This window comes from Dipodomys merriami, unplaced genomic scaffold, assembly GCF_024711535.1.
Source record: "Dipodomys merriami isolate MVZ:Mamm:240054 unplaced genomic scaffold, mDipMer1.0.p SCAF_2, whole genome shotgun sequence".
NCBI lineage: Eukaryota > Metazoa > Chordata > Mammalia > Rodentia > Heteromyidae > Dipodomys > Dipodomys merriami.
Window position 1 is genome coordinate 91,357,823 of NW_027203381.1, and position 27,617 is coordinate 91,385,439.

Sequence of the window (27,617 nt, forward strand, 5' to 3'; positions counted from 1 at the left end):
TATATAATCACACACAGAGAGAGAGAAATAAAATTAGATCCACCTTACTGTTGCTCTAATTTATGCCTAGGAAAGTGCCCCAAGAATTAGGAGGAGGTAGAAACTCGCAGTCTTCCTGAATTGAAGAATCACAGTTGGGAGTCTAGGGACTCAGGCACCAAAGAAAAAGAAAACTTCATACAAGGCAGATTACCTGAAAAAAGATTGAGGAGAACTGAAGAAATCTCTTGAGATTTGCATGGGGTAGGGAGCCAGTTAATATTCAGCCAAACGAGGACTAGTAAATTTGTTTCAGAACACACCCCAGGCCAAGGAAAGAATCACTCCAAAGCATTAGAAAAAGACCCAAGTCTGTCTGCAGATACCCAAAGAGACTTCAAGGGAACCAACACAACAACTGTCATGATCAAACCTCTAACGTGGATATAATGCAGGAGAATCGGCTGCAGTTACCACAGACACACCTCAGTGGCTCTAGGAGACTTAGTTCCAGCCATGACATCTTCTGAGGAAGACCCGTAGTTGGCCCACCAACAGCCACTCCAGATGGGCTGGGCTGGGTAGCTTCAGATCTCACATTGGTCTCATTCCTACTGAGGAAGAACGCTTTCCCTGCTCTTGACAACTAGGGCACCGATGTGCCATTGGCTGGCTATAGGAACGGCACATCCACATTCTCCTTGTTGTAGTCTGGAAGCCATCCCTGCTCTCATAGACTAGACTCTAAAGGATTTGGTTGAATAATTGTGGGCTTTTTCATGGTTGGGCTGGGCTGGTAAATAGAGAATTCCCTGGGCTGACAGTTAGAAGCAAACCCAGTAGCCTTTAGGTGATGACATCTTCTTCCCCTGCCCATCCCAGAGCGGGAACAGACAGTGAGACGCTGGCTTGCCGCGACTGCAGAGACTGCAGAAGGTGAAGAGCTTTGGAGCTCTGAGGCTGTGAGGTTACAGGGTGCTGAGTGCTGAGACTGTGGGAAATCTGGAAAGGCCAACCACTGGACAAGTTCCAGAAAGCTGCTGTGTTATTGGCTCTGGTTACTGGGAGGCAACACCAGTAAGAGAGGACTCCTACACTCTTAACACTGGCTTCTGGGTGCTGGGTCTGACACTGAAAACCTATAACTGAAATATCTCATAAAGGGGACAGAGCATCTGTGATGAATGAAAGAAGTGTCACTGTGCCTATTTGTGATTTCCATCTGAATATAGCAAAAGAAACCTCAGGTGATTTAGACCACACAGAAGAACTCTCTTTGAGGGGCATAAAGTAAAGAAGACAATGGTGAAAGTTGGCCTGGCTTGCCTCTCACATGACAAACAGCTGAACCTTTATTTCAGTGGTAGCTATCGAGGGGAGAATTCTTTTCTAATCATCTCTCAGTTGCAAACACTGATATTTCTTAGGATTTACTTATTTTGAATCCTTTATTATCTTTAAGTAGTTGAACAAAGGAGTTGTCACTCAATGAAGCAGTGAATACATCTATATCAGTGTGAGCCCTTTCAACATGCACACTGACCTCTCCAACTCACCCTGTACCCTATTTATCTTAATTTTAGGTTATGTATTGATTTTTCTGCAATTTAATGAAACAGTTTATATGTACAATACGTCTTAATATATGTCACCACTTCAACATCTTCACTCCTCTTTGACTGACTCTTTCCCTTGTATTTCTCAACTCTTTGGTATATACAATGATTTTTTAAAAAAATTTATATGTTATTGTAAAGGTGATGTACAGAGGGGTTATAGTTACATAAGTAAGTTAATGAGTACATATCTTTTTGAATAGTGTCCCCTCCTCCCTCAACTCTACAAGAAAATCCAATGGATAGTAAAAGACAAATAATTAAACAGCGCTTTAAACGTTCACACAGTGAGAACAAAGGAGGATATTCTTTGGGAGGATCACAAGGGCTCAACAGCTATGACCATATGATCATATAAAATGACGGTTATTGAAATGAACTCCAAGAAATTGAACACAAGGTTTTTCTTTTTAATTGTACTGTTTGCAGCTATTATCCCCTCCCCTTTCAGTTTGTTCCCTTTTGTCTCTGTTATTCATTTCTGTACCCTTTTTCTTGTGTATGAGCTCATCTGATTTGATGAAGGGAAGGGGAAACACAGAAATAGTAGCACAAAGTTTGAACCAATTTAGCAATGATGTTAGATACTATGTTGGAAATTAATTATACAACTTGGATGGGAGGGGTGATTGGGAGGGGAAAAACTAGGAGCAATTATGAAAAGGTTTTGGAATCCAGTGGCAAAATTCAGGCTTATTTCATTAAATCCAGCAGTGATTATTCGATATTCTTACAATGCATATTGCTTATTTGAAGTCATACTATGTGATTTGCCTGATTTAACTAGATGGGAGGGCAGGGATGGTAACTGAAAAACAAAGGAGGAGGCAAAAATGCTGAATAAGAAATGTACTCCTTACCTTGCTCATGTAATTGTAACCTCTCTGTATCATATTTTCACAACAAAAAACTTATAAAAATATCTATTGCACTTGCAAACTATCGAACATAAAGAAGGGCAGAAAGAATAAAAATTGGCAAAATTACTATTTTAAAAAGGTGCATCAGTAAGTGAATATAGCACACACACCCACAATACTCATAAGATTTTCATCAAAGAAGTTAATGTAATTCTAAATCACTACTCTTGTACTCCTTTTTGATTAGTAGACCCACATCAGCTCCTGTCATCACCCTGTATTTATGTTGTAAATGGTCAGAGGTGGAAGCAACTTAGCAGGCTGACACCTACAAAAGCTGCTTTTAATACAGCACGCTTCCCCAATGTTTATTTCATTCACCACGTGGGAATTTATTTCTCTTTTGTACTTTAAGATGAATGAAGCTGTTTATTTTTCTTCAGGATGAATAAACAATGGAAAAATACACAAACCACAAGTTGTCAAATGGTGCAAGTATATACTAAGAAAAGGAAATAACTAATGCCATACAGAAATATCAAAAACAAAATTCAATGAGTTGAATTTTCTCTTACATAATAAAAAACATTGCCTATAGATCTTTTATTGCTTCTAATAAAAATAAATCACAATTTTAAATAAAGTGGATGAATGTGAGAACACCCTGGGACTGGGAGCAGATCCCTGGGGAGCTAAGACCTTGGTGCAGAGCCTATTTTCAGCACCCCTGTCTCTAACTAATCCCTCTCTCCTATCCAGAGTTTGTGTCCTGTTCACATTTCCTCATTATTCACAGCCCATCACTTGCATAGCTTACTTTTAATTTTTTTATTGTAAAAAAATAGTACATAGAGGGGTTACAGTTACATGAGTAAGGTAATAAGTACATTTCCTATCCAGCATTGTTACCTCCTCCTTTGTTTTTTCCCCTACCATCCCTTCCTTCCCACTTCCCCAACTCTCCTCTTTCCCCTACCCAAGTTGTATAGTTCATTTTCAACATAGTGTCTTACATCTCATTGTTACAATGGGTCATCCTATATCCTTGTTTCAGCATTTTGTTATTTCCCTTCCCCTCTCCAAATGAGAAAAAATGTATATATAAGATGCAGGATACCAACGTCAAATACAGTGAAAACAGGGGTTATACCGTGGGGAAAGAACATACAAGAGAAACTAAAAAATACTCACATAGTAACTTGTAGATATTTTAAAAACAATAGCAAGAATGAAAAAAAACAAGTTGTGTCCCTATCTTGGGATTCAAATGAACCCACTTAATATCATCTTATATGGTCATATGTACATAGCTTTTGACCTTTTCTGCTTGTCCTAAATTTATACTAATTATTGCAAATAAGGGAAACCACAGGACCTATTGCATAGCTTACTTTAATCAATCACATACGCACACTTTCTTTACAATATTAAAATAGAAGATAAGAATGATTTTAATGTACTTTCTCTCTCCATCTCTCTCTGTGTGTCTCTGTCTCTGTCTCTTTCTGTCTTTCTTTCAGGTACTTTCAGGTATTTTCATTCACTCAGTGTGCTTGCTCACAGCTTGAACCTCCCCCCTAACCCACCTTTATGCTGCTTCATTGGAGATGGATTCTTATGGATGGAATCCCAGGAGTCTGCCTGGACTGTGATCCTGAGATCTCAGCCTCCTGAGTAATTAGGATTACAGGTACAAGCCTCTGGAGTCCAGTTTATATTCTTTTAATACAAGGTCATATGTCTAATTTTAATTCATATTTTTCTATAGAAAAAGTATAAAAATGTTGACCAACATAACTGAATAAATTGTGATTATATTTTATCTCCAATAATTACTTTTTTGTCAACAATTTTTAATTTAATCATCTTTAGAAAATTCATTAGGTCTAATAAGGACATCATCTAAATTTAAATGAACACTTTCATCCTTCTTACGAATATTATATAGTAAACAAATTTTGAAATACTAACCATCTAGGAAAAGTCAAGTTGTTACAGCAAAATTAGTGCATTAAAAAAATAAGGTAGTATTATTTCATTGCCACTGAATGTTAAATAAATAAATACTGATTTTGATCACATTCAGGAAGTTTCAAGAAATTCCTACCTGCTTTGGGAATTTTTTTACACACTTTGATCATAATTCCTTTGAAGCAATATTAATTTAAAAAAGACATCTCAAAGGGATGGTAGGGGGAAAACAAAGGAGGAGGAAACAATGATCAATAGGAAATGTGCTCATTACCTTACTCATGTAACTGTAACCCCTCTGTACACTACTTTTACAATAAAAAACATAAAAAGATGTCTGTCTTTTAAATGTCATGAGTACACACAAAAAGATATTCACCAAAATTATCCAAATTTTTTACATATACATTCTTTATAATCAGAAATAAATTATTTTTATGAAAACAAAGACCATAATTTCCAATGAACTAAGTATAACATAATACTAGTTGTAGGAATACCTTTGTAAGAAAATTCTTGTTCAACATTGTCATCAACTTGGTAAGAATTTTAAATGTTTATTTATTAAAAAATTTTATCAAGTGTATAAAATTGTAACTCTTTGTAATTGTATGCCCTTGCTAAAAGTAATTGTACACTTATTTGTACAGTATTATGTAGTAATCCTCTGTGCATTGTTTGGCAGGGACTAGGGTAATTAATCCCAATTCATAATTCCTAGAATATAATAAAACATGCAAGAAATGGTTTCAATACCTAATCATACATTAGTAAGTATATTGCTCTTGGTGTTGAAAGGTACATCTAATTGGAAAGTAGAAAGATAAAATGAGATTTCCCGATGAATTAAGTCTGTGGTTCATACACTTTCTTTCACTTTCCAGGTAAAAGATAAATTGAATTTCATTTTATCATTTAATTCTGTGCATCTTTTTACACAAAAATATAAACTATTAACCCACCAAGTTTTTAATAAATATATCTTCAATGTTGGCAAATTGTTAATTTATTAGAGATTGGTAGAATTAAGTAATACATTGAATAAAGTTCTTTTGTTTTGTTTTGTTTTGTTTTACTTTTTGAAGGGTGGGGAGCATTTGAGGCATTGTACAAGTGCTTTATAACAAGTTTTGTTTTGCTTTAAGCATCATTTTACTACAACACAAAATCCTTTGTGGGAATTTTCTCATCCTCTTTTCTTAATTTGTTTTTTTGATAAGGTCTCTCATTTTTGTTTTTCCCAAGTCTGGCCTTGAGAGAAAAATCCTTTAACATCTGGTCTCAGAGATGAGATTATCTGCATTCACTAGCATACCAAGAGAGTTTGTCTCCTATATGAATCATCCACATGGATTGTCTAATTTTATATAGATATACTTATATATACATACATGTGTGTATATATATATCAGTGTATGTGTGTGATTACATACTTGTGTACACACAATTACTGAATAAACTGTGGTACAGCACAAGGAAAACAAATAGAAACAAACAGTAATTTCTTTAATCCTTTAGCAAAACAACCGGTACATAACTAATGGGTAAATGTACATTGAATAAAGTAGAAAAACTAATTTTCCACTATAGCTGGAATTGGAATGTGTGATGACATAAGTGGACATAAAACTCTTCGGGATTTATCGGCCTAACTTCATCCTTAATTCTCAGTCTCCTCAGAAGCTAGAAGTACCTGTGCCAGCTACCAGTAACTGGTGCATCTGCAATACTTAATAAGTGAAAGAAAATTTAACATTTAGAGAGTAAGCCATAATGGAAAAATAAAATTTATGGAATTAAAAATAGACCAGCCAAGAAACTTTATTCTTGTGGCCTATTTCTTACATGGTAGGAAGAGAATTTTTGTGGTCACCATAATAGATTCAAAAGAACCTGTAACAAATCATAAATAAGCCACCGCTGGTGGCTCATGCCTGTAATCCTAGCTACTCAGGAGGCTGAGATATGAAGATTGCAATTTGAAACCAACCCAGGCAGAATAGTCCCTGAGACACTTATCTTCAATTAAGCACAGAAAAATAAAAAGCTGGAAGTGGTACTGGGGCTCAAGTAGTAGAATGCTAGTCCTGGACACAAAGAGGCTCAGGGACAGTCCCCAGGCCCCCAGGTTAAAGTCCCAGGATTGGCAATAAAAATCAGGAATATTTTTATTTAAGTATTATGCATTATCTGCTTATTATGGAATAATTTTTGAAAAATACTTTACATATACATTGGCAAATAAGTTCAGGTTAGCAATCCATAAATACATGCGAATACACCCATGTGTAAATAGACTTTTAAAAATCTAGATGTCTGACTACCAGGCAATTTTTAAATTAATGGAGAACCTTTCGAAAAATTATTGCATATTTTTCCTTATTTCAAAGATTCACAAATTGCCCTGATTCACATTTAATTCAATTAAAGCATTTAGTCAATCAACTTAGATAAAAAGCATGTTGATTTCTTCATTGCTAAAAAATAGAAATTGACCCCTTGTGTGTAGAAGGAATTGATAGCAAAACAAAGAATTGAAGATATTAATCATTTTAAGCAAAGAACTAAAAATACTTTGGTTCTATTCAGAGAATTCTCTTCAAGCCAAGAGCTGTTTATATCTGTCCAGCACAACTGGGTTTGCCTCTTTCAGGAGCTCTTCCTGACTTTTTATGGCAGTCACTTTTAATACTGTCAAATAACAGGAATAAATCATGGTTTGTTTGTTTTTTCCTTTTTTGCCTTGTCCTCTGTTGAAGACAAAACAGAGCTTGTTTTATACCCTGAAAGTCATCATCAATTGTTGCTACTGTCTGCTTCTTTTTATGGTGATAGTCCTTGTATAGAGCAACTAGCAGTGGAAATCTCCATTCTTCAAAATTTATCACTGCTCTGTAGTTGGCTTTGAAGGAGAGACAAACATTTCCAATAATATTATAACTCTTATTTATTGGGCACAATTCACAAAACAGAAGTTTTATATTAATCTTCAACTACAAATAGTAACTAGCTTATCAAAATTTAGTTTTCACACAGAATCATGAAGGAAAACTATAAATAAGAATAATTTTTTCCATTGTAGAGTATTGCATGTCACATAAAGAATAAATACTAAAGGAATTTATTCCTTTGGAAGACTATATGCATAACTGGAAAAATAAGCAATTTCACACATTTTTGTTGTCCCAGAAATATTAAGGAGGGATACTCAAATAACCATCATGTATGTATCTGACTTTATCTTTGTCACTGAATCCAGAAAATCCTCATAATTGTTACTGTATCTCAAAGGAAGACGAGATGGCTTAATTCACAATAAACATTTAATGGGTGTGTAAATCAAATACTTTCTTAAACAAATCTAACTCACCCAGTTCATCATCTGTATCTTTTCATCTGTATTTCACTCAGTCAGCTAATTTCAAGAGAAACTAAGTTTCATACTTTTCAATAGACTTGCTTATAGCTTAGGTATGTGAATAGCCAAAAAATGAACCTAAGTTTTCATTTACAGGAAGACATTAGTTACCCTGCCTCTAAAGTTGCAAGTTGTAAAGCCAGCTTTGGATATACAGTGAACTCTTTGTAAAAAAAAACAAAACAGTAAGCTATTAACTTTGCCTCTTTTCAGTGCATCTGGGGAATTGGGTTGGTACAACTACACAATCTCAAAAGGAAAGAAAGAAACCTCACACCATAAAAAAACAGTAACAACATGAAATGTAAAATACTCAGAAAAGTTATCAATAAGTTGTAATTCCCAAACACATGACAGATAGACATGCTTAGAAATATTGCCAATACACTGAGAAATGAGATTACTTTAGCCCATAACTGAATTTGGATGTGAGTTAAACAGCTCAAATAAGCAATAAAGAAAAATTAAGAAACAAAGCAGGTGGAATTGATACAATTGGAATTGGGAATGAAAACAATTAATTAAAATGCCAAAGTGAAATAGCTTAATAGATGAGCTATCTAGGCGTATTCAAAAATGACCATAACTATTACATAAGGTGATGCAGAAGTGTCAAAACAAGTTTTTAAAGGGAGAGGATCACCAACAAACATCTAGTAAAATTCTAGAAATACATACACTCTTATGTAAAAGAGTAAAACATAAAGCCACACAAAGATAAATCACACCTACAATACTAGCTACAAAGAAGGATGAGTTCTGTAGAATCATGTTTCAAAACCACTCTAGAAGAAAAATAAATAATTCGGAAGTGGCGCTGTAGCTCAAGTGGTAGAGCGCTCGCCTTGAGCTGAAGAGCTGAGGGACAACGCTCAGGCCCAGAGTTCAAGCCCCACTACCGACAAAAAAAAAAAAAAAAAAAAAAAAAAAGAAAAATAAATAATTCTAGAGTATCTCCAACAATCAGCAAAAGTTGAGCTGGAGTTATGGCTCAAGTGGTAGAATGTAAACAGAGAAAGCAAGCTGAGCAACTACAAAGTCCTGAGTTCTGAATGGTACCAGAAAAGAAAAAAGCAGGAAGCATAAAATGTAAATTTACAAGCCGGGCATTGGTGGCTGATGCCTATAATTCTAGCTATTCAGGAGGTTAAGATCTGAGGATCATGGTTTGAAGCCCCCTTAGTCATAACAGTTCCTGAGACTCTTATCTCTAATTAACCACCAGAAAACCAAAAGTGGCACTGTGGCTCAAAGTGATAGAGTGATAGTCTTGAGCAAAAAAGTTCAGGGACAATGTCCAGGCCCTGAGTTAAAGCCCCACAACCAAATTTTTAAAAATGCAAACTCTTACCTCAAATCTATGGAAATTATATATGGTCCTCACAGTAATGCAGTTAGAATGGCAACAGATTATTAGTAACAACAGTTTCTCACAGTCACGGAAGTATATATTCAGTTTATTGAAAGAATAATTAGTATTCTATATCCCTTTGAAAAGGGAAGGCAAAATAAAGACGTGTGTGTGTGTGTGTGTGTGTGTGTGTGTGTGTGTGTGTGTGTGGTGTGTGTGGTGTGTGTGTGTGTGTGTGTGTTTTGCAGAGAATTGAACCCAGGGCCTCAAATATACTAAGTGCTTTGCCAAGGAGCTACATACTCAAACCTAAGGGCAATTTTACATTCTATTGAAGAGCTAAAGCACTCAAATAAGAGAAATATCTAAAGTACATTTTCTTTCCTTCTTTCTTTCCCTCCCTTCCTCCCTTCCTCCCTTCCTCCCTTCCTCCCTTCCTCCCTTCCTCCCTTCCTCCCTTCCTCCCTTCCTCCCTTCCTCCCTTCCTCCCTTCCTCCCTTCCTCCCTTTCTTCCTTTCTTTCTTTCTTTCTTTCTTTCTTTCTTTCTTTTTTTCTTTCTTTCTTTCTTTCTTTCTTTCTTTCTTTCTTTCTTTCTTTCTTTCTTTCTTTCTTACTTTCTTACTTTCGTACTTGTCTTGGGGCTTGAACTCAGACCATGGGTGCTGTCCCTGAGCCTCTTTTTGCTCAAAGCTAACACTCTACCACTTGAGCCACAGAGTCGCTTCTGGCATTTTCTGAGTAGTTTATTGGAGATAAGAGTCTCATAGACTTTTCTGCCCACTCTGGCTTTGAACTACAATCCTCAGATGTCAGCTTCCTGAGTAGCTAGGATTACAGGCATGAACACATACACCTGGCTCTAAAGTATATTCTTGCTGGTGCAATGTCTCTAATCCATCCCCAGAACAGCCTATATTTCCTACTACTCTGGAAATATAGATCCAGAGGAACATGGTTCAAGGCCAGCCCAAGCAAAAGTTTGTGAGACTCTCATTTCAACAAGTAAGCTAGACAAGGTAGGACACACTGGTAATCTCAGCTATCTGGGAGGCATAGCTATGAGGATTGTGGTTTGAAGTCAGCCTGAATAAAACACTAGACTCATTTGAAAAATAATTTGAAAGCACAGGGATGGCATTTATCTTGAGTAGTAGAATGCCTATCTAGTAAGCACAGAGCTCTGAATTCAAACCTGAATTTTAAAAAATGAGCAGACAAATGATAAGTCAATGAATACTTTTGAGCCTAGAATAAAGGCGGTCATTTTAGAAAACACAATAGAGGGGCTGGGAAGGTAGCTCAGTGGTAGAATGCTTGCCTTGCATGCATGAGGCCCTGGGTTCAATTCCTCAGCACCACATAAGCAGAAAAAGCCAGAACTGGTACTGTGGCTCAAGTGGTAGAACGCTAGCCTTGAGCTGAAGAGCTGAGGGACAGCACGCAGGCCCAGAGTTCAGGCCCCATGACTGACAAAAAAAAAAAAAAAAACAAGCCAGTATATCTTGCTCCATCAAAGTAATGACTCAATAATCTTGTTGGTTTAAATATCATTGGTTTAAAATAAAATTAAAATCTGGACAATATTCCCAAGGAGTATAGCAATTTCAGAATATAGATGTTTGATAAATTTGTATACTTGTGAAAATACATGTGCTGAAATGCTTTTGAAGTTTAAGATCATCCTCTATAGATATAGGATTTACAGTTCACAAGCTAGCAGTGTAAAATATAGATTAAAATAGATGTTCAATATGGTTTAAATAACTTCCCAAATATCTGCATTTCAAACTAGTGTACATATTTACAAGATTTAAAACTCATGACAAAGAACAAACTATAACATAACTATTACATTGTATTCTGTCTTGCTTGGAAATAATACTTTCTATTTTTAGATTCCTTCAAGCTTCTTGATTTCATATTCTTCTCGAGCAAGATGAAAGCCTGGAATTGCTTGGTGAAAAAGCAGCTTTGTTTGGCATCAAAGGTTATATTGCAAGAGTTTATATTTAGTGTGTGGGATCCTTTCAAAAGTGAAAATACTATTTGGGCCAATAATTCTATCCTTTTTATTTTTTCCTGATCCCAATCTCACCTTCCAGCTTTTCATCATAGCCTCAAACCCCCTTATTTAATGCCAGCAAATCCTGGTATCTCAAATTTCTTTATGCTCTCTGCTTCCACAGTGATCTCTGATAACATGATTAGATGGAAGATCATAAACTGAGAGCATAAATGTTTTTGAACCACAGAAGAAGAGTGTGCTATGAAGCCTTGATAACCACGCTCTTCAGGAGACCAAATCAATAGCAATGTCACCAAAGGCCTTGGGGATCCTATTCACTCGGGTGAACAATAACGCAATGGCCTGAGAACTGTCACCATTTCTGCTTCCTGAATTGTAAAGCAGTACCAGAGGTGGAAATAAGTAAATAAGAGCATGCTTCTAGGAAAGGGAAAGGTTTGAAAAAGAAATCTCAGTGATTCAGAAATTCAATTCCCATAGCAAAAAGTTATTTTGTAAAATTATAACATGTCCCATTAAAAGGCTTTCGGGAAAGTGTACTTGCAGTACATATGCATTCTCAGCAGGTCTGAAATCCTGAACCTAAATTAATATCTGTAAATATAAATGCCACTACTTTAATGAGCTTTATCCCAAACTTATGGTAAAAGGAACTTATTAGGGATTCTTGTCGCTTCAGAACTCATTTGCTCAGCAACAATCCCATCAAATTTTGCTTGCTAATTGTTTCCAGTTATTTCTTATGGTGTTTAAAACAGTTTAGATACATAAGCTAGAAGACTATTTGAAGTAAATAAATATTATTATTATAATTAATATTATTTTGCTATTCCTAGGGCTTGAACTCAGGGCCTTGGTTCTGTCGTTGAGCTTCTTTTGTCAAGGGTAGTGCTATACCACTTGAACCACAGGGCCACTTCCAGCTTATTTGAGTAGTTTATTGAAGATAAAAGTTTCATCAACTTTCATGCCTGGGCTGGCTTCGAACAGGGATCCTCAGATCTAAGCCTCCTTAGTAGCTAGGATTTTAGGTGTGAGCCACCTGTGCACAGCTTACATAAGTATTTTTTTTTAATCCATGCCAAATTTGACGTTAAGTAGAATAAATTAAAAAAAAGATAGACTGAGAGAGACAGAGACAGAGAGACAGAGATAGAGAGACAAGGACAAGGAACAGAGGTAGAGACAGAGACAAAGAGAAAGAAAAAGACAGAGACAGACGGAGAGAGAGACAGAGAGACAAAGAGAGAAACAGAGGGAAAGAGAAGGCAGGATAGAGGGAGAATTTGATAGTAAGAACAGAATACAGGAATGAAAAAAAAACTCATAAAAGCCAAACCAAAAATCAGCTGGGCTTCAGTTCCCAATGTGATGTTTGTTAATGTAATGTTAGTTACTTCTGTGTAGCATGAAGAAATGAAGTTTCCATACCTAAAGAGACGAATGCAATTACTTTCTAAGCCCTTTCAGTTCCCAAACTCTGAAACTCTCATGAAAGCAAATTTTCTGGCTCACAGCAGTGATAGAAGAAAGGAACTCTATAGGTTGTAACCTTCCCTTGTTCCAAGGGAATTCCATAGCACCCATGTAAGTTTCTGTCTTTTCTACATTTAATATAACTACTACTGAGAATTCTTAATTCATTTTGATTTTCAGCAAGTCTGTTCTGTGTTGCTTTGTCTCATAGCAATATATAACTTTGCCTGAAATATATACCTTATTTATATTAATCTTCACTACCTATCAAAGTGATTAAGAGAGAGTAGGTTTCCAAAATATTAAATATCTGGAAAGGGTGTCTTGCATTTGTAATATAAACTAATTCAAAGGCAGAGATTTGACGACCAAGTTTCAAGCAAGGCCGCCTAAGTAAAAAGATAGTGAGACACACATCATAACCAATACGTTGGATTTGGTAATGAGTGACTGGCATCTGGACTATATGGCAATATGGAACGACTGCTTTCCAGAATGATCTGGGAAAAATATGAATCATACTTTATACAAAACTTAAATGAGTGGAGGTATGACTGAAGTGGTAGAACATTTACTTAGAAATCACCATTGTTCAAATTTTGGTACTGCCAAAGAATGAAAATCAAACATGAATAGTTTAACTGTCTTAGAAGAATAAGTCAGAAAATAAGTGACGTGCAGACACTGTTTCTCCATCTTCCATTGTATTTGTAGTCACATTACTATTTGAGATTTTTATTTCCATATATACATGTATGTTTATAAATAGGTCTCTTGAAGCTGGTTTAAATAAGCATGATATCTACTTGCACACAACACAAATTTGACAGTGAGATAAACTGTTGATTGGCAACAATAGAAATAATAATACAAATTATACTCAGAGAGGTAAAAAGAGGCAATATGAAGTGCTAAGAAAACACACAAGCAGCCGGGTGGCTGTAGTTCATACCTGTAATCCTAGCTACTCAGGAGCCTGAGATCTGAGGATCACAGTTCAAAGCCAGCCAGGGGCAGGGAAGTACGTGTGATTCTTGTCTCTAATAAACTACCAGAAAACTGGAAGTGGCGCTGTGGTTCAAGGGGAAGAGCACTTTCCTTGAGCTGAATTGCTCAGGGACAGCACACAGGCCCAGAGTTCAAGCCCCATGACCAAAAAAAAAAAAAAAAAAGAGAAAGAAAGAAAGAAAGAAAAAAGAAAAGAAGAGAAAAACACACAAGCAGCTAGTGCCAATGGCTCATGCCTATAATTGTAGCTACTCAGGAGGCTGAGATCTGAGGCTCACTGTTCTCACTGTTCAAAACCAGCCAGGGCAGTAAAGTCCATGATACTCTTATCTCCAATTAACCACCAGAAAACCAGAAGTGGTGCTGTGGCTCAAGTGGTAAAGTGTTTTCATTGAGCTGACGAGATCAGGGATAGTGCCCAGGCCAGGGTTCAAGCCCCACGACTGAGAAAACAAAAATAACAAACAAAAAACCCACAAGCAATTCAATATTTTTAAATGAAATGTTTGTCTTTCAAAGTATTTCTTACCTGCTCTTGATTTCCCTTTTGTTTGCAAATGGTAGATTATTTTATTTGTTACTGTATTGATTATTATCAGTTTATTTTTAACTTCAGCATGATTCTATCCACTATCTTCTACATAGGGAATTGATTTCAAACTTAGTAAATCTTGAACCATCTCGCACTCCTGATTTCTACAATTCAGATGAAGGTAACCAGACATGAAGTCAGAAAAACTGAGGCTCTGCATAAAGCTTTGCTTTTTATCATTCAATCAGCTCTGCCAAACAACTTGAAGAGATTTTAAGGCATGGAAATTAGTATGACATTTCATAGAGTGAGCATATTATGTAAAAACAAAACAAAATAATAACACCTACAATATTCAGCTATCACTGTTGCATGATTGGTGTATTGTACATCATTCATTGTTGCATACTTTCATCCTGTGGCCAATGTCATAAAAATACTTACATTAAAGGGATATTTAATAATAGCTAATTATATAAATTATTTTATTATTGAACTACCCTTTAAATATGTATAAATATTTTATCTTAATCAATGTCTGTTAACCTGATTTAAAATGCAGCAAAATGACAGAATTACTAGATAGAATATTTTTTACCTCAAATTCTAATTGTCTTCCTAAACCCACTAAACAATTACTCATCCATATTACTTTTCATCTTTATTCATTTCATCAGGTAAAATATTTGATAAACCCATTGTATGGCTTTGTTTGGTTCTATTATACATCTTTGTTATAAGAGAATGTAAATCTTAGATTTAACCTAAAGTAATGATATACTTGCACAAAGTTTTGAGTTTATACATAGTAGATAAAGGTTGTCTTGTGGACCATGCCGTACCTACCACAAACTTCTCATTCCAATTTAAGCATTTACCAGTAGCAAATATAATCATCCTTATTGCAGGCTTTAGTGAAAGTTTCAAGAATCAAGATCCCAACTGTTTGATAAACAGATTCTGAAAAAGTCAAATTATATTACTTATAATTTCATAGATATGTCTGTTAATATAAAATAGCTTAATAGACAATTTTTTCTTATTTATTTTTATGTTTCCCTCACTTCCTTTCTCCCTTCCTTTCTTCCTTCCTCCTTCCTTCCTTCCTTTCTCTCTCCATCTCCCTCTCTCCCTTCTCTCTTTCCTTTTGGTATACTGTACCAAAAATGTACTCACAGCTTGCTAGGCCAGAGCTCTAACACCTGACCACAACTCTGTCTATGCTGTTTATTTTGGAGATGGAGGCTAGCTATCTTTATTATAGGCTGGCCTCAAACAGAGATTCTGCAGATCTCAGCCCTCCTGAGTAGCTAAAATTGCAGATGTTGAGCCATTGTGCTTGGATTCACATTTTTTTAATGAGTGAAAACATAGCATCAACTGAGAGGTCCATAAGTTAGATCTATAAGAAAATACCCTATAAATGATTTTCCTTTAAGAAAGCTCCCTAGAATGTTACTTTTTACCAAGAAGTAACTTTTCTGTATTTATATTTTGATTATGAGAAATTCAAATATAAATAGAAAAAGGGATATTCAAATTTAAAATATATGTTTTTAGACCAGTAAGCCTTCGTTAGATGATCAAATATAGAAACATGCTTTATCTTGGGAATTACATTTACTCTTGGCCATAACCATGTGAAAATTTTAGTTTTAAACTTAAATAGCAGTCTCAGGTATTTATATTTGTTAACGATTTTTATCTTAAACTAACAATGTCATTAAACTTAATAATAATAATAATAATAATACAGGAAATTGCACTTAATAGGAACAAAAGATCAATTCACTTCTGATAAATTACTAAACATATCTTCTTTGTGTCCCATGTCCCCTAGTTTGAAACATATACAAGCTCCTCATTTGTATAAATCTAATCGTATTTAATTTTGTTTCAATTATTAAAATTCAATATGAATGAAATGATTATTTTGATCTCCTATAGTCTGTAAACGACCAAAGCCTGAACATTAAATTCCTATTTTTAACCCTATTTTTTTTTGTTGCTGGTGAGTGTTGCTTTCATCTGTAAATATTAGCTGCATGCAATAATCCATAGTATAAAGCACTTTCACAAAAGGCAACAGTACACTTAATTCCAGGACAAAAATATTCAAGTAATGTTCCCATAGCCAGGAGGAGTTCACTTCTTCCACCATATCCATAATCTTGTTCGAAAATGATGGTAGAACACATTCACTCTGGGGAAAAAAAATCACTTAAAGGAAAAATTACTTAAAGATTTCTTACCGTGGCAAGAACCCTCGATTTCTTCATATCCGGTACTACAGATACACCTTCCCAGAGGAACCAGCCAGTCCCCGTCAGCGCCACAGTACAGTTTAGGAGTATCTCGCTCTTCCGCACTCTTCACACAAGAGCCACGGACTTCAACCAAGGAAGAAGAATCAACCCTTGGGATGGTGTCAGGAAACATGGCCAAGTTCCGCACAGTGAAGGGACACTTTTTGTAGAAAACGCGTACTGAGACCAGGGCAATGCATGCCCCAATGTCCTGAAAAGCCAGGTAAAATCCTTTCCTTTCAATAGGTCCCACTTCTCGAATTTCCGTGTTGAGTTTGAGAATGCGGTCACCCAAATCCATCTGGGTAAAACTCTCATCAGCAGCAATTGTGTCGATTTTTGTATACTGGCTTGGCTTGAATTTAATTGCGTGGCTCTCATCTGATTCCATATAATACAGATTAAATGTTTCTTTGCAGGTCCCCAAAACCCACGGGATGCTGTTACAATCCCTCAGCGTGAACTTCATTTCCACATAAATTTTCTGGGCGGCATCCCTGGAGATCCAGTTCGTACGAAGCCAGTTGTTTTGGTTTGGTTCCATGACATTGCATACCTGGTAAGTATGAATGGGCCTGTTGTGCTCATCCATTTCAGTGATGGCATCCCACTACAAAAGGGAAATGAAATAAAAGGAATTAGATGATTTCAAACCATAGGTAAAAAGAAATAATTGCTTAAAAATGATTTAGCCGGCCGGGCACTGGGCTCACACCTGTAATCCTAGCTACTCAGGAAGCTAATCTGCGGATAGTGATTCGAAGCCAGCCAGGGCAGAAAAGGCCCAGTGATATGATCTCCAATAAACTATTCAGAAAAAGGCAGAAGTGGCACTGTGGCTCAAGTAGTAGAGCACTAACCTTGAGCACAGAGAGGCTCTGGGTCAGAGCCCAGGCCCTGAGTTCAAGTCCTAGGACAGGCAAAAACAAAACAAAACAAACCAACAAAATAAAAAAAAAAAAGAAACACAGACAACACAGAAAAATAAAATACTTAAGCGATTTCCTGTCACATTAAGAGAATGTAAAATAGCATCCATTATCTAATAAAAACAACTAGACAAGTGACAAATACACTTTAGATTTCTCACTTGTCTTCATATCCAATTTATCACAAACTGAGGTATGTTTTCCAAGATTTGATTAAATATTTATGTGGATATCTTGATGGGAAATAGACATAGACAAGGCCTTAGATTTACTCAAGAAATATTTACTAGGTACTATTCTGGACCTGAGGACACAGCCATTAACTAGTTGAACAAATTACACTTTGCTTTATTGTATTTTACAGTACAGGAGGGAGAAGCAATAAAAACTAGAATGAGTAAAGTGGATAATAGAGTGGAGAGTACAATGGGGAATAATAAATCACCAAGTAGAAGAGGAAGAAGTTTACAAGTTTAAGTAGGATAGGAAGGAAAGGCCTGGGTAAGGAGATTGTATTTAAGTAGTATTTTAAAGGAGAGAAAATTCAAGGAAGAAACAGGAGGTATAAGCATTGACATGTACAGAAATATTTGGGGACAGCAAGGCTAGGCACTGAAGTATATCAGGTAAGGAGGAGAGAGAGACAGAGAGAGAAGGAAGAGCCAGATATAGTCTTTATAAGTATCTTCAGCACTGGGCTTTTCCTCGATCTAGGTCACACTAAGTACAATATCTTGTACCTTGCCAATTGATTGTGTGAGAAAATTTATTTATTTTAAAGAGAAATTTAAGAAAAGCATCTTATTTTATTTTATTTAGTTTTTCCCCTTTCTATCCCCCCCAAAGTTGTAAAATTCATTTTTGACACAACAACTTGTACATCTCATTGTTGCAATGGGTCCACCTGTATCCCTATTTAAACGATTTATTTATTTATTTATTTATTTATTTATTTATTTATTTATTTATTTATTTATTTATGTCGGTCATGGGGCTTGAACTCTGGGCTTGGGCGCTATCCCTGTGCTCTCTTCAGCTCAAGGCGAGTGCTCTACCGCTTGAGCCACATCACTACTCCCAGTTTTCTGGTGGTTAATTGGAGATAAGAGTCTCAGGGACTTTTCTGCCCAGGCTGGCTTTGAACCGTGATCCTCAGATCTCAGCCTCCTCAGTAGGGAGGTTTACAGGCGTGAGACACTAGCAGCCAGCAAGAAAAGTATTTCAGTAACTAGCTAATTAGTTGATAGATGTTATTGACATCTATCTCAGATTATATATTTTTATATTGGAAATTTGTATTCTACTCAGTTTGGATAGTTGTAACAGAATTCAAATAAATGAGAAAAGCATTCTGAAATCCTTGCAAAAACATGTTTGTCATTGGAGTTTATAATTTCTCTCAAAGAATACTAGAAAATATAAAAATACATTCACATAATAAGTGCTCTATATCTTGATACCATATCTCAATGATTTAGAATACATTTATGTAACACATTCTGTTTGCAGTTTTTCAATATAATTGGTGATAAGGGATCATTTAATCAAACTGGTTGAATTTCAATTAGTAGTGTTTCTAGTAGAATGGATACTTTCTTCACAATGTAGGACTGTTCTGACACTAAGTACTTTTAATTATCTACTATAAATTTCTACAAATAATTGAATTATCCATCAAGTGAACTTTAAATTTCTATGTAATAAAATTCATTTGTAACTAACCTCCTTACACTGGTATTAAAAAATGAGTTCCTTCTAAAGCAGGGATATAATTTTACAAAATATACCCACTGTTTATCAGGGTTGCTCTAATAATTTCATGGAGCCTTGGATGAAATTGTCTTTCTAAATGCCTTTCACCCTTGACTATTATGGCTCATATGCTTAAATGAAAAGTGATCCAGCACTCTCATTTGTCATTTAAATGGCTAACATCACTTCTGAGCCTTTGCTAATATCAAGTGCAAATGTCCAAGTAATGATTCTAAACATAGCTGTGAACCTAGATAATGTAATAATAAAATCTGTCAGTATAAATGTTCAAAATTCTCTGTGTTTTTCCCACAGGAGAACCTCTAAAGTACTTATTCAGTGATTATTCTTATTTTGGATAAGTTTCTACTCAAAACTAATTTTGTTTCTCAAGAAAATGGATGTGTTGGAAATTAATGTATATAATTATTGTCTATTCAACTTCATTTACTATCTCAATGGGGATATAAAGCTTGGTTCACAGTATATTTTGCTTCAATAATTATATTTTAATATTTTCAGACTATTTGCACATTAAGAAAAGGCATTCACGTGGTCATTAACTCCTGTAAAATATGAGATTATTGGAAAAACTTCCCCTTCATGTTTGGAAAAGAGCAGTTTACAAAATTATTATATTCTTTAATTTGGGATGGAGTTTAGATGGTAAACATTCTTGGTAGTGAAATCATAGGCAGAAAAATATCTTCTCAAAGATGCTGCAAATACACATTTACACAGGCTATTATTTTCCTAAAATCTGTGATATTTGATTAATAGTTCTTCCTCTATTTCCAAGAATGAAATTGGAATTGAACTCAAAAAGCAAAATGTCAAAACAGAAAAACTTCTAAATACCATCATTAAAAAAGTAGTTTGTGGAAGTGGCGCCCGTCTTGACCTGAAGAGCTGAGGGATAGTGCCCAAGCCCAGAGTTCAAGCTCCATAACCCACCAAACAAAAAAAACAAAAGTAGTTTTTGTTCATGTAGTACAAAGGAATAGAACCCAGGACCTTATTCAAGCTAGGCAAGCACTCTACTACTAAGTCACATCCCCAGCTGAAATGTACTTTTTGTTTGTTTGATTGTTGTTTTTTCTAAACTGTAATTTTTTGTCTTTTCTTCTATTTCTGGTACTGGGGATCGAACCCAGGATGTTGTACTTGTTAGGCAAGTGCTTTGCCACTGAGCTACATCCCAGCCCCTATATACAATCTTAACCAAAACTAGAAATGTTATTTATATTTTTCAGTTTCATGTGGATGACATAAAACACAATGTAAATTCAAGGTTGGTATCTTTTAAAAGGCCTTCAAATTTACTATAATGATTAAGTTCAGTAAGTGTAGAAAAGACATGATAGTTTAAGCATGATGTTTATTTTTAAAATATTGGGTTTGCTACATTTTTTTCAAGTATTAAGATAAATGGACCTAGAAAAGTTGGGTGACAATGACATGATTATGAATTTAAGGCACATATACCAATTGTCTAAATATTTGCAATAATAAATAATTCTTTGAATACAATCAAGCTAAGTATTTTTACTTATATAAACAATGTCATTAAAACATGTGAATTCATGCTTTTCAAAATACTTGAATTCCTGCCAAAAATCATGTGTTTTTAAATAAAGAATCAACAACTAACCTTAATGAATAACATTTTTGGGAGGGTGGGAAGGATGCTGGTAACTGGAGTTTTAACTTGGGAACTAGGCACTGTCCTTGAGCTTCGTTGTTCAAAGCTAGCACTCTAACACTTGAGCCACAACTCCACCTAAGGCTTTTGGATGGTTAATTAGAGATAAAAAGAGTTTCAGAAACTTTCCTTCCCTGACTGGCTTTGAACAGGGATTCTCAGATCTCAGGATCCTGAGTAGCTAAGATTTCAGGAATGTGCCACCACTGCCTGACTTGTCAATACAACTTTAATTCTGTCTGGCCAACCCAAACCATGAGGATTTATATACGTACATGCGTGAACATACATGAGTTTGGATCTCAACAAAAAGTCACTACATTTTGAAAATAGACAATCCCATTTGAGCATGAAATTCTGGGATTTTGAATTTCTAAAGTTTGCCATTTAATGAAAGCATAGGTGACAGTGGCTAATCTCATCCTTCAAGTTTGCAGCTTCAAGAAGGACATGTAGCCCAAGAAGGCAATTAACAGGAACATCTATGCTCTAGGCAGAGAGCAGAATCCTGGCTTCCTGGACCTAAGATGGTAGCAATGATTTCTTTTAAACCCAATTTAGAATGACATTAAGAATCACTCCTTAATAATAGAGAGTTATATGTAACAGTTTAAAACTCATACTCTCCTTCACTGTTAGGTGGTTAATACAAACATTTCCTTCAAAGAACTTTTTAGCTCATGATCATGATGCTGTGGTAAAGAATCAACAGTCAGTCAATTTTTAGTATGTGTTAAGTTCCATAAGAAAAACAAATCAAGAAAGATGACACAGAGTTTGCACCCATCAGAGCTTTAGGAGTACCTTTAAAGCAATAAATAATTAAAATGTAATTGATAATATAATTTTCATAGTAAGGAACAATGCAAAGATACATACAATACCTACAGTAAGCATTTAAAGACCAAGAATATTCAAGAATTTGAGTGGTTTTGACAATGGAATTCTATGCCTCCATCAGAAAGAATGACATTGCCCCATTTGTTAGGAAATGGAAAGGCTTGGAAAAATTATATTAAGTGAAGTAAGCCAAGCCCAAAGAAACATAGGTCCCATGGTTTCCCTTATTTGCAATATCTAGTATATGTATGAGTCAAGCAGAAAAGATCAGATAATGTGATGTTAGGAAAATGAACCCTTAGATATGTATTTAAATGTTTTTTTCTTTCATGCATTTGTTTCTAATGCATTTATAAGATTATTTCTTTGTTGCTTTGTATGTCCCTCCCCCACAGTATAACCCCTGGTTTCACTATATTTGATGTCGGTATAATTTTGTGGAGGAGAAGGGGAAAAACAAGTCGTTTAAGGATACAGGTGGACCCATTGCAACAACGAGAAGTACAAGTTGTCATGTCGAAAACAAACTTTACAACTTTGGTGGGGGAGGGGAAGGAGAATTGGGTGGGGGGGTGGGGGGGTAGGCTGGGAAGGGATGTGAAGGGTAAACAAAGGAGGAGGCTGCAATGCTTGATAAGAAATGTACTCATTATCTTGCCCATGTAATTGTAACCCCTCTGTACAGTATGTTCACAAAAAATAAAAATTAAAATTTAAAAAAAGATAGAGAAAAAAAAGAATTTGAGTGGTTTTGAAGGCTTAGCTATGAAGCTGGCCTTTACTGAACTTTATCTGATGACAATTCCAAAATGCAGAGAGATAAGAATAGAAACTAGTACTAGGAAGGTGGCTCAGTGGTAGAGCGCTTGCCTTGCATGCCTGAGGCCCTGGGTTCGATTCCTCAGCAGCACATAAGCAGAAAAAAAAAGCCGGAAGTGGCACTGTGGCTCAAGTGGTAGAGCGCTAGCCTTGAGCCAAAGAGCTGAGGGACAGCGCCCAGGCCCAGAGTTCAAGGCCATGACGGGACCCCCCCCCCAAAAAAAAGAATAGAAACTAATGAGTAGAAGTTAACATGTAAAACTAAGTATCTTTTAGCCTATATTACCGTCAAATCACATATCCCATATATCCAATGGATTAAAGTTCCTACTTTTATTAAAAATACATGTCTTATCCTTGACTAAAATATTTGTTCACATAAATACAAATTCTAGAATGAAAGTATGTATCAAACTGTTAATTTTGTTAGCTGCTTAATTTTATATTGTAGACATAGAACCCAAAACAGTCCAACTCCTCAATTTCATGTTCACTTGCTTTTTTAAATACCTTTCTTTCAGTATTTAAAATAATACAGCATCAGTATATCATGAAGAATATAGTTAACTCAAGCAAAACAATTTATATGGGTTTTGCATAAAAGGATATCTTGAAAATTGTCTTTGTTTCTAATGGCAAGATCATTAAAATAGAGAGCTTCTATCCTAAGGCTATTTTATGAGGTCTTTCTTTAGGAAAAGAAGTGAATTACAAAGTGATGGCTTAGAAAACTAACAGATACTTCAGAATAAGAAATTTTGGTTAAGCAAAATCTTTTTTAGTCCAAAAGATTACCTTGAATTAAAAACCTTTGAAGAAACTTCGTAGATATTGAATTTATATCCATGAAAGCATTTTTAACAAATGTAGATGTCTTTGATAAATTCTCGTTGATGAGGTAATCCATCCAATAAAGTAAGGCATATTTTCATTAACATGAATATAGAATTCAAAACCAATAAAACAAATTACTACATGGTACATTGAACTAGAAGCATGCCTTCTTGCCCTATTTTCTGTAAGTAATAATACTTTTGCATATTAAAAAGCTTGCTGAGGGGACTTGGGGAGATGGATATGCTGCCACTACTGGCCCACTAATGTTGGCTGACCAACACATAGAAACAAAGTTAAGCTCACAGCAATTCTTTCTTATGTCAAGTAACTGAGTCGCATCTGAAACAACAAATGCCTTTTCTAACTCTTATCTGGTGTAATGGTTATTTAGGTTGTCACATTGATTGGATTAGGAAAATATATATGAGATTGGTAGAACATAACTCTGTGAAAGAGAGAATATTTCCAAAGAAAATCAGTTTGTGTTGTCTGGGAATTAAAAAATGGTTTATTCCTTCATGGATTCACAATATGATTTCATTTTAGAAGGTTTGAAAAGTAGGAGGTCTATCTAACTGATAAAAAAGGCATGTGTGCCCTTGGAGGATATATCTTGTTCTGCTTACTGCCTGTTGGGATGGAGTATGCCTATCTCTGTTCGCTGTATACCACGTGTTAAACAATTCTTTGCCATTGCACCTATTCTGCTATCCCCAGGATGGAATGAGAGCTCTGAAACCATGAACAACCACAACTACAAATTCTTCTCTTGCATTGTTGATGTTAGGTACTGTGACAAGAGCTATGCAAAATCTAACTAGCAAAAATAGAAGGTCGGTATGTCTCCTGACAATGTCACCCTGGTCTGGATATCAGGCTCTTACAGGCCACAAACACAGCATACATTGAGGAATTTCTTAAAATGCCATCCCAGGTGCTTTCTCTATCGGTGTCACCTTTCCACCTGAAACCAGTCTTCTTGGAAAATCTTTCAAGAGAAATCATTCTTCTTAACCAGAATTTTTTCTAGCCAAATCACTCCATGTGACAAAACATACATTTATCATTTGCAAATCATATATGATGTATTTCTTGACCCATAAATAAACATTCACAAAATGACCCCAAGGATATAAACACCTGTTATTTATACACACTGTAGAAAAAAATAATTTACAAGATATTCTTCTGGAAAAGCTTTATAGTTTGACCTTAGCTCATTAAGCCATTTTCTACATTAACTATTATACATATATATATTATATATATTGTTAAAATTTTGAAATGAAAACTATTTTTAGAAAAACAAGTAAAAATATAGAGATGGAGGAAGTGACATATTTTATTCCAATAATTATTATATTGAACCAAACATGTAAGAATTCAACAATATAGTAATAAACGTAATGAATATTTTCAATTTGGCATGTTTCAATATATTACAGCTGGACCATATATTTGTTTTACATGGTAGTATTAAGTTTTTAAGCATCAGATCTGTATGAGTACAGAGATAAACTTGCCAAAAATATACACATTGATCTCAGTACTTTATAGCACACAGAAATGTTTCTTCAGTAATGACGACTTGGCAATCCATTTGAAGTGAGTATTTGTTAGAAGTGATGGAAAGTTTAAAGAGCTGTGAGCAGTCTTTAGTCCATTTATGCCTAAGGGTTCTTTAAAAAACCATCCACACCCACACATGAATTTTCCTTTCTATAACAAGCTAAGTAAACTAGGCCAAAAAGCTGAATTCCTTTTCAGTATAGAAAGCTAGAACAAGAAAAAATAATTCTTAAAGCAACTAACAGTCATTGAGGAATGAAATTGCTTTCTTTTCTCAGGGAATAAAATAAGGCAATCAAGTAGCTTTTCTAGGCAAAGCATGTGCAGATAATATGCAGCTAAATTGACTCATACATTGAAGACTGAATATAAGTGTTTCAAATTTGTACCTGCTTCCTTTACATTTTTTAGAATTCAACAGGAAGATAAACTTTCATTTTAATATAAACTTTGAAATTTTAAGAGAAAAGCAGATAGTTTGTTTCTCAAAATAAAACAGTCAGAAAGTGATTTACATTTTCAAGGGGCACTGATAGCTACTGATCACTTATTTAAAACACATGACAAAATAAAAGAACAATTGTCCACAGACAAATATGGTTAGTTCTGTATCTCTAGAGTGATAGGAAATTGCAGCCGAGATATTTCAGGAATCCTCATAAGCTGCAGGACTGGTCTGATTTAAGGTGGGTGGGAAAATCAGTAAAAAATGATATTCTAAGTTAGGCATCAGTGGCTCATGCCCACAATTCTATCTACTCAGAAGGCTGAGTATACATAATCTGAAGATCATGTATAAAACCAGAGCAGGCAGACAAATCTGAGACTCTAGCCTTCAACTAACTAGCATCAAACAAGAAATGGTGGTTTGCACCAAATGGTACAGTGCCATCCTTGAGCAATAGAGTTAACCAGGAATGCAAGGCCCTGAGTTCAAGAGCAAGTACTAGTACAATAAAAACAAAACAAAACAAAAACCTTGTATTTCCATTAGCTGGGAACAAGGAAGAGGAAACTAATGATATTGAACTCTAAGATAGCTAGAGAGGTACTTTGCTATGAAACTTTACCAAATCTTCCTGAATGGATAAGCAGTTATTTATGCATGCAGCAAATACTTTTGCTCCTATTTTCCTGGAAGAAAATCATATAGTTTAGTGTTATTATTTTATTTAAATGTAATATCTGATTCCTGAATATATAGCTGCTTCTTTCTAGATACATGAGAAAAGGGGCAGAAATATTTATATAATGTTTTGTTTAATCTCTTCAAATGTGATTGTGATGAAAATAAATACATTAAAACGAACTATCACCTCAAAAATAGATCTCCAAAACACAAAGTACTTCTTAATTATCCTGCTTACATTGGTAGATAATTGATTAGTACTTTTTCAGGTGAAGAGCAATATAAATATAAACTCAACTAAGCCACAAAAAAACGTGATAAATTTGTTTCCAAGTATTTTCTAGTGTGTGACTGTAGCTACTTTTTCCCTCAATATAAATTAAGTGGAAAAAGAAATCAATGCAGGAAAAAATATTTAACTGAATTTTAAAAGTAAAAATTGCTGATGACAATGCATAGCACATAAAAAAGGACACATTAAGTTGAAATTCCTTTGTGCACCTATTTGCAGGTAATTAAACATAAAATGTTTTAGTAGCTGAGGATGAAGAGAAGTTTTGGCAAAATTGGGCATATCTGAATTATCCTAACCATTATTCCACTTCCCTTGTACAGGCCAAATAGAGAAAATTCTGGAAAGTACTTGGCGGTTTTATTATGTTACTTAGTAGTGCTTTAAATTTTAAAGCATGTGCATCTATTAATCTATATCAAAGGAAAGCTGCTTAAAGGGCCTCCCTTTTCTATTAAGGTATTTCCCTCAGAACCACTTAAATATTCACTTTGAGTCAATATATGACATAAACCTAGAAAATTAGTGCTCTGAATTCTGCTGTGAGGCATGTAGTTAATAACATAAATCTGTTTTTGCAGCAGAAATGGGAAGGTCCTGCATTTAAATGATAACTAGTTTCAGAGAATAAAACACGAAGCAAAATGTATCGTGTGAAGATACATTTCTATTTCACTTTGGGCAAACACAACTTTTTTTATTAGTTTGTCAAAGATATTTAATAAAAAGTCTCAATCAGTGGTATTAAGGGACAAGGGCTGTGATTAAAAAAGTTTTATAAATAAATTTATTACTTTTGGTGGATTGTTTCCTTTAGTAGGATCAAACTATTATAGCAATCAGGATAATTTACACTAAGAACGAATGATTGTCCCATTAAAATGTCAAATATTCATGAGCATTAAAAATTCTCTAATAGAATTCATCTTCTCTATATGAGAAAGCTTAATTGGTCGCATCAAAAGTTGATATTTTTACTTAATCAACTAATAAGACATTAAAATAGCATTTTTGAGTATTTTAATACAATGAAACGTGGTCTACATTCATCTCAACTGCTCTGTCTTAGGTTCAGCAATACATGAATGTCAAATTAGGTTTCACTGCAGGTCACAAATGCAGAAAGCATAGGAAAATAATTTCAGTCATATTTAAATTAAGTCTTGGATGGTATATAAAAGAAAACATACTGTCCTAGTTTCACG

General features: G+C 35.0%; 1 protein-coding gene across 2 annotated transcripts in view; it reads right to left on the reverse strand.

The window, feature by feature from the left end:
• Epha6 (EPH receptor A6) overlaps positions 1-27,617 on the reverse strand; it is a 772,033-nt gene that overhangs the window by 616,283 nt on the left and 128,133 nt on the right. For both annotated transcript variants that reach the window (XM_070030423.1, XM_070030424.1), the window contains exon 3: positions 16,490-17,153. In XM_070030423.1, coding sequence (XP_069886524.1) covers positions 16,490-17,153 — 664 coding nt within the window. The remainder of the gene's footprint in view (positions 1-16,489; positions 17,154-27,617) is intronic.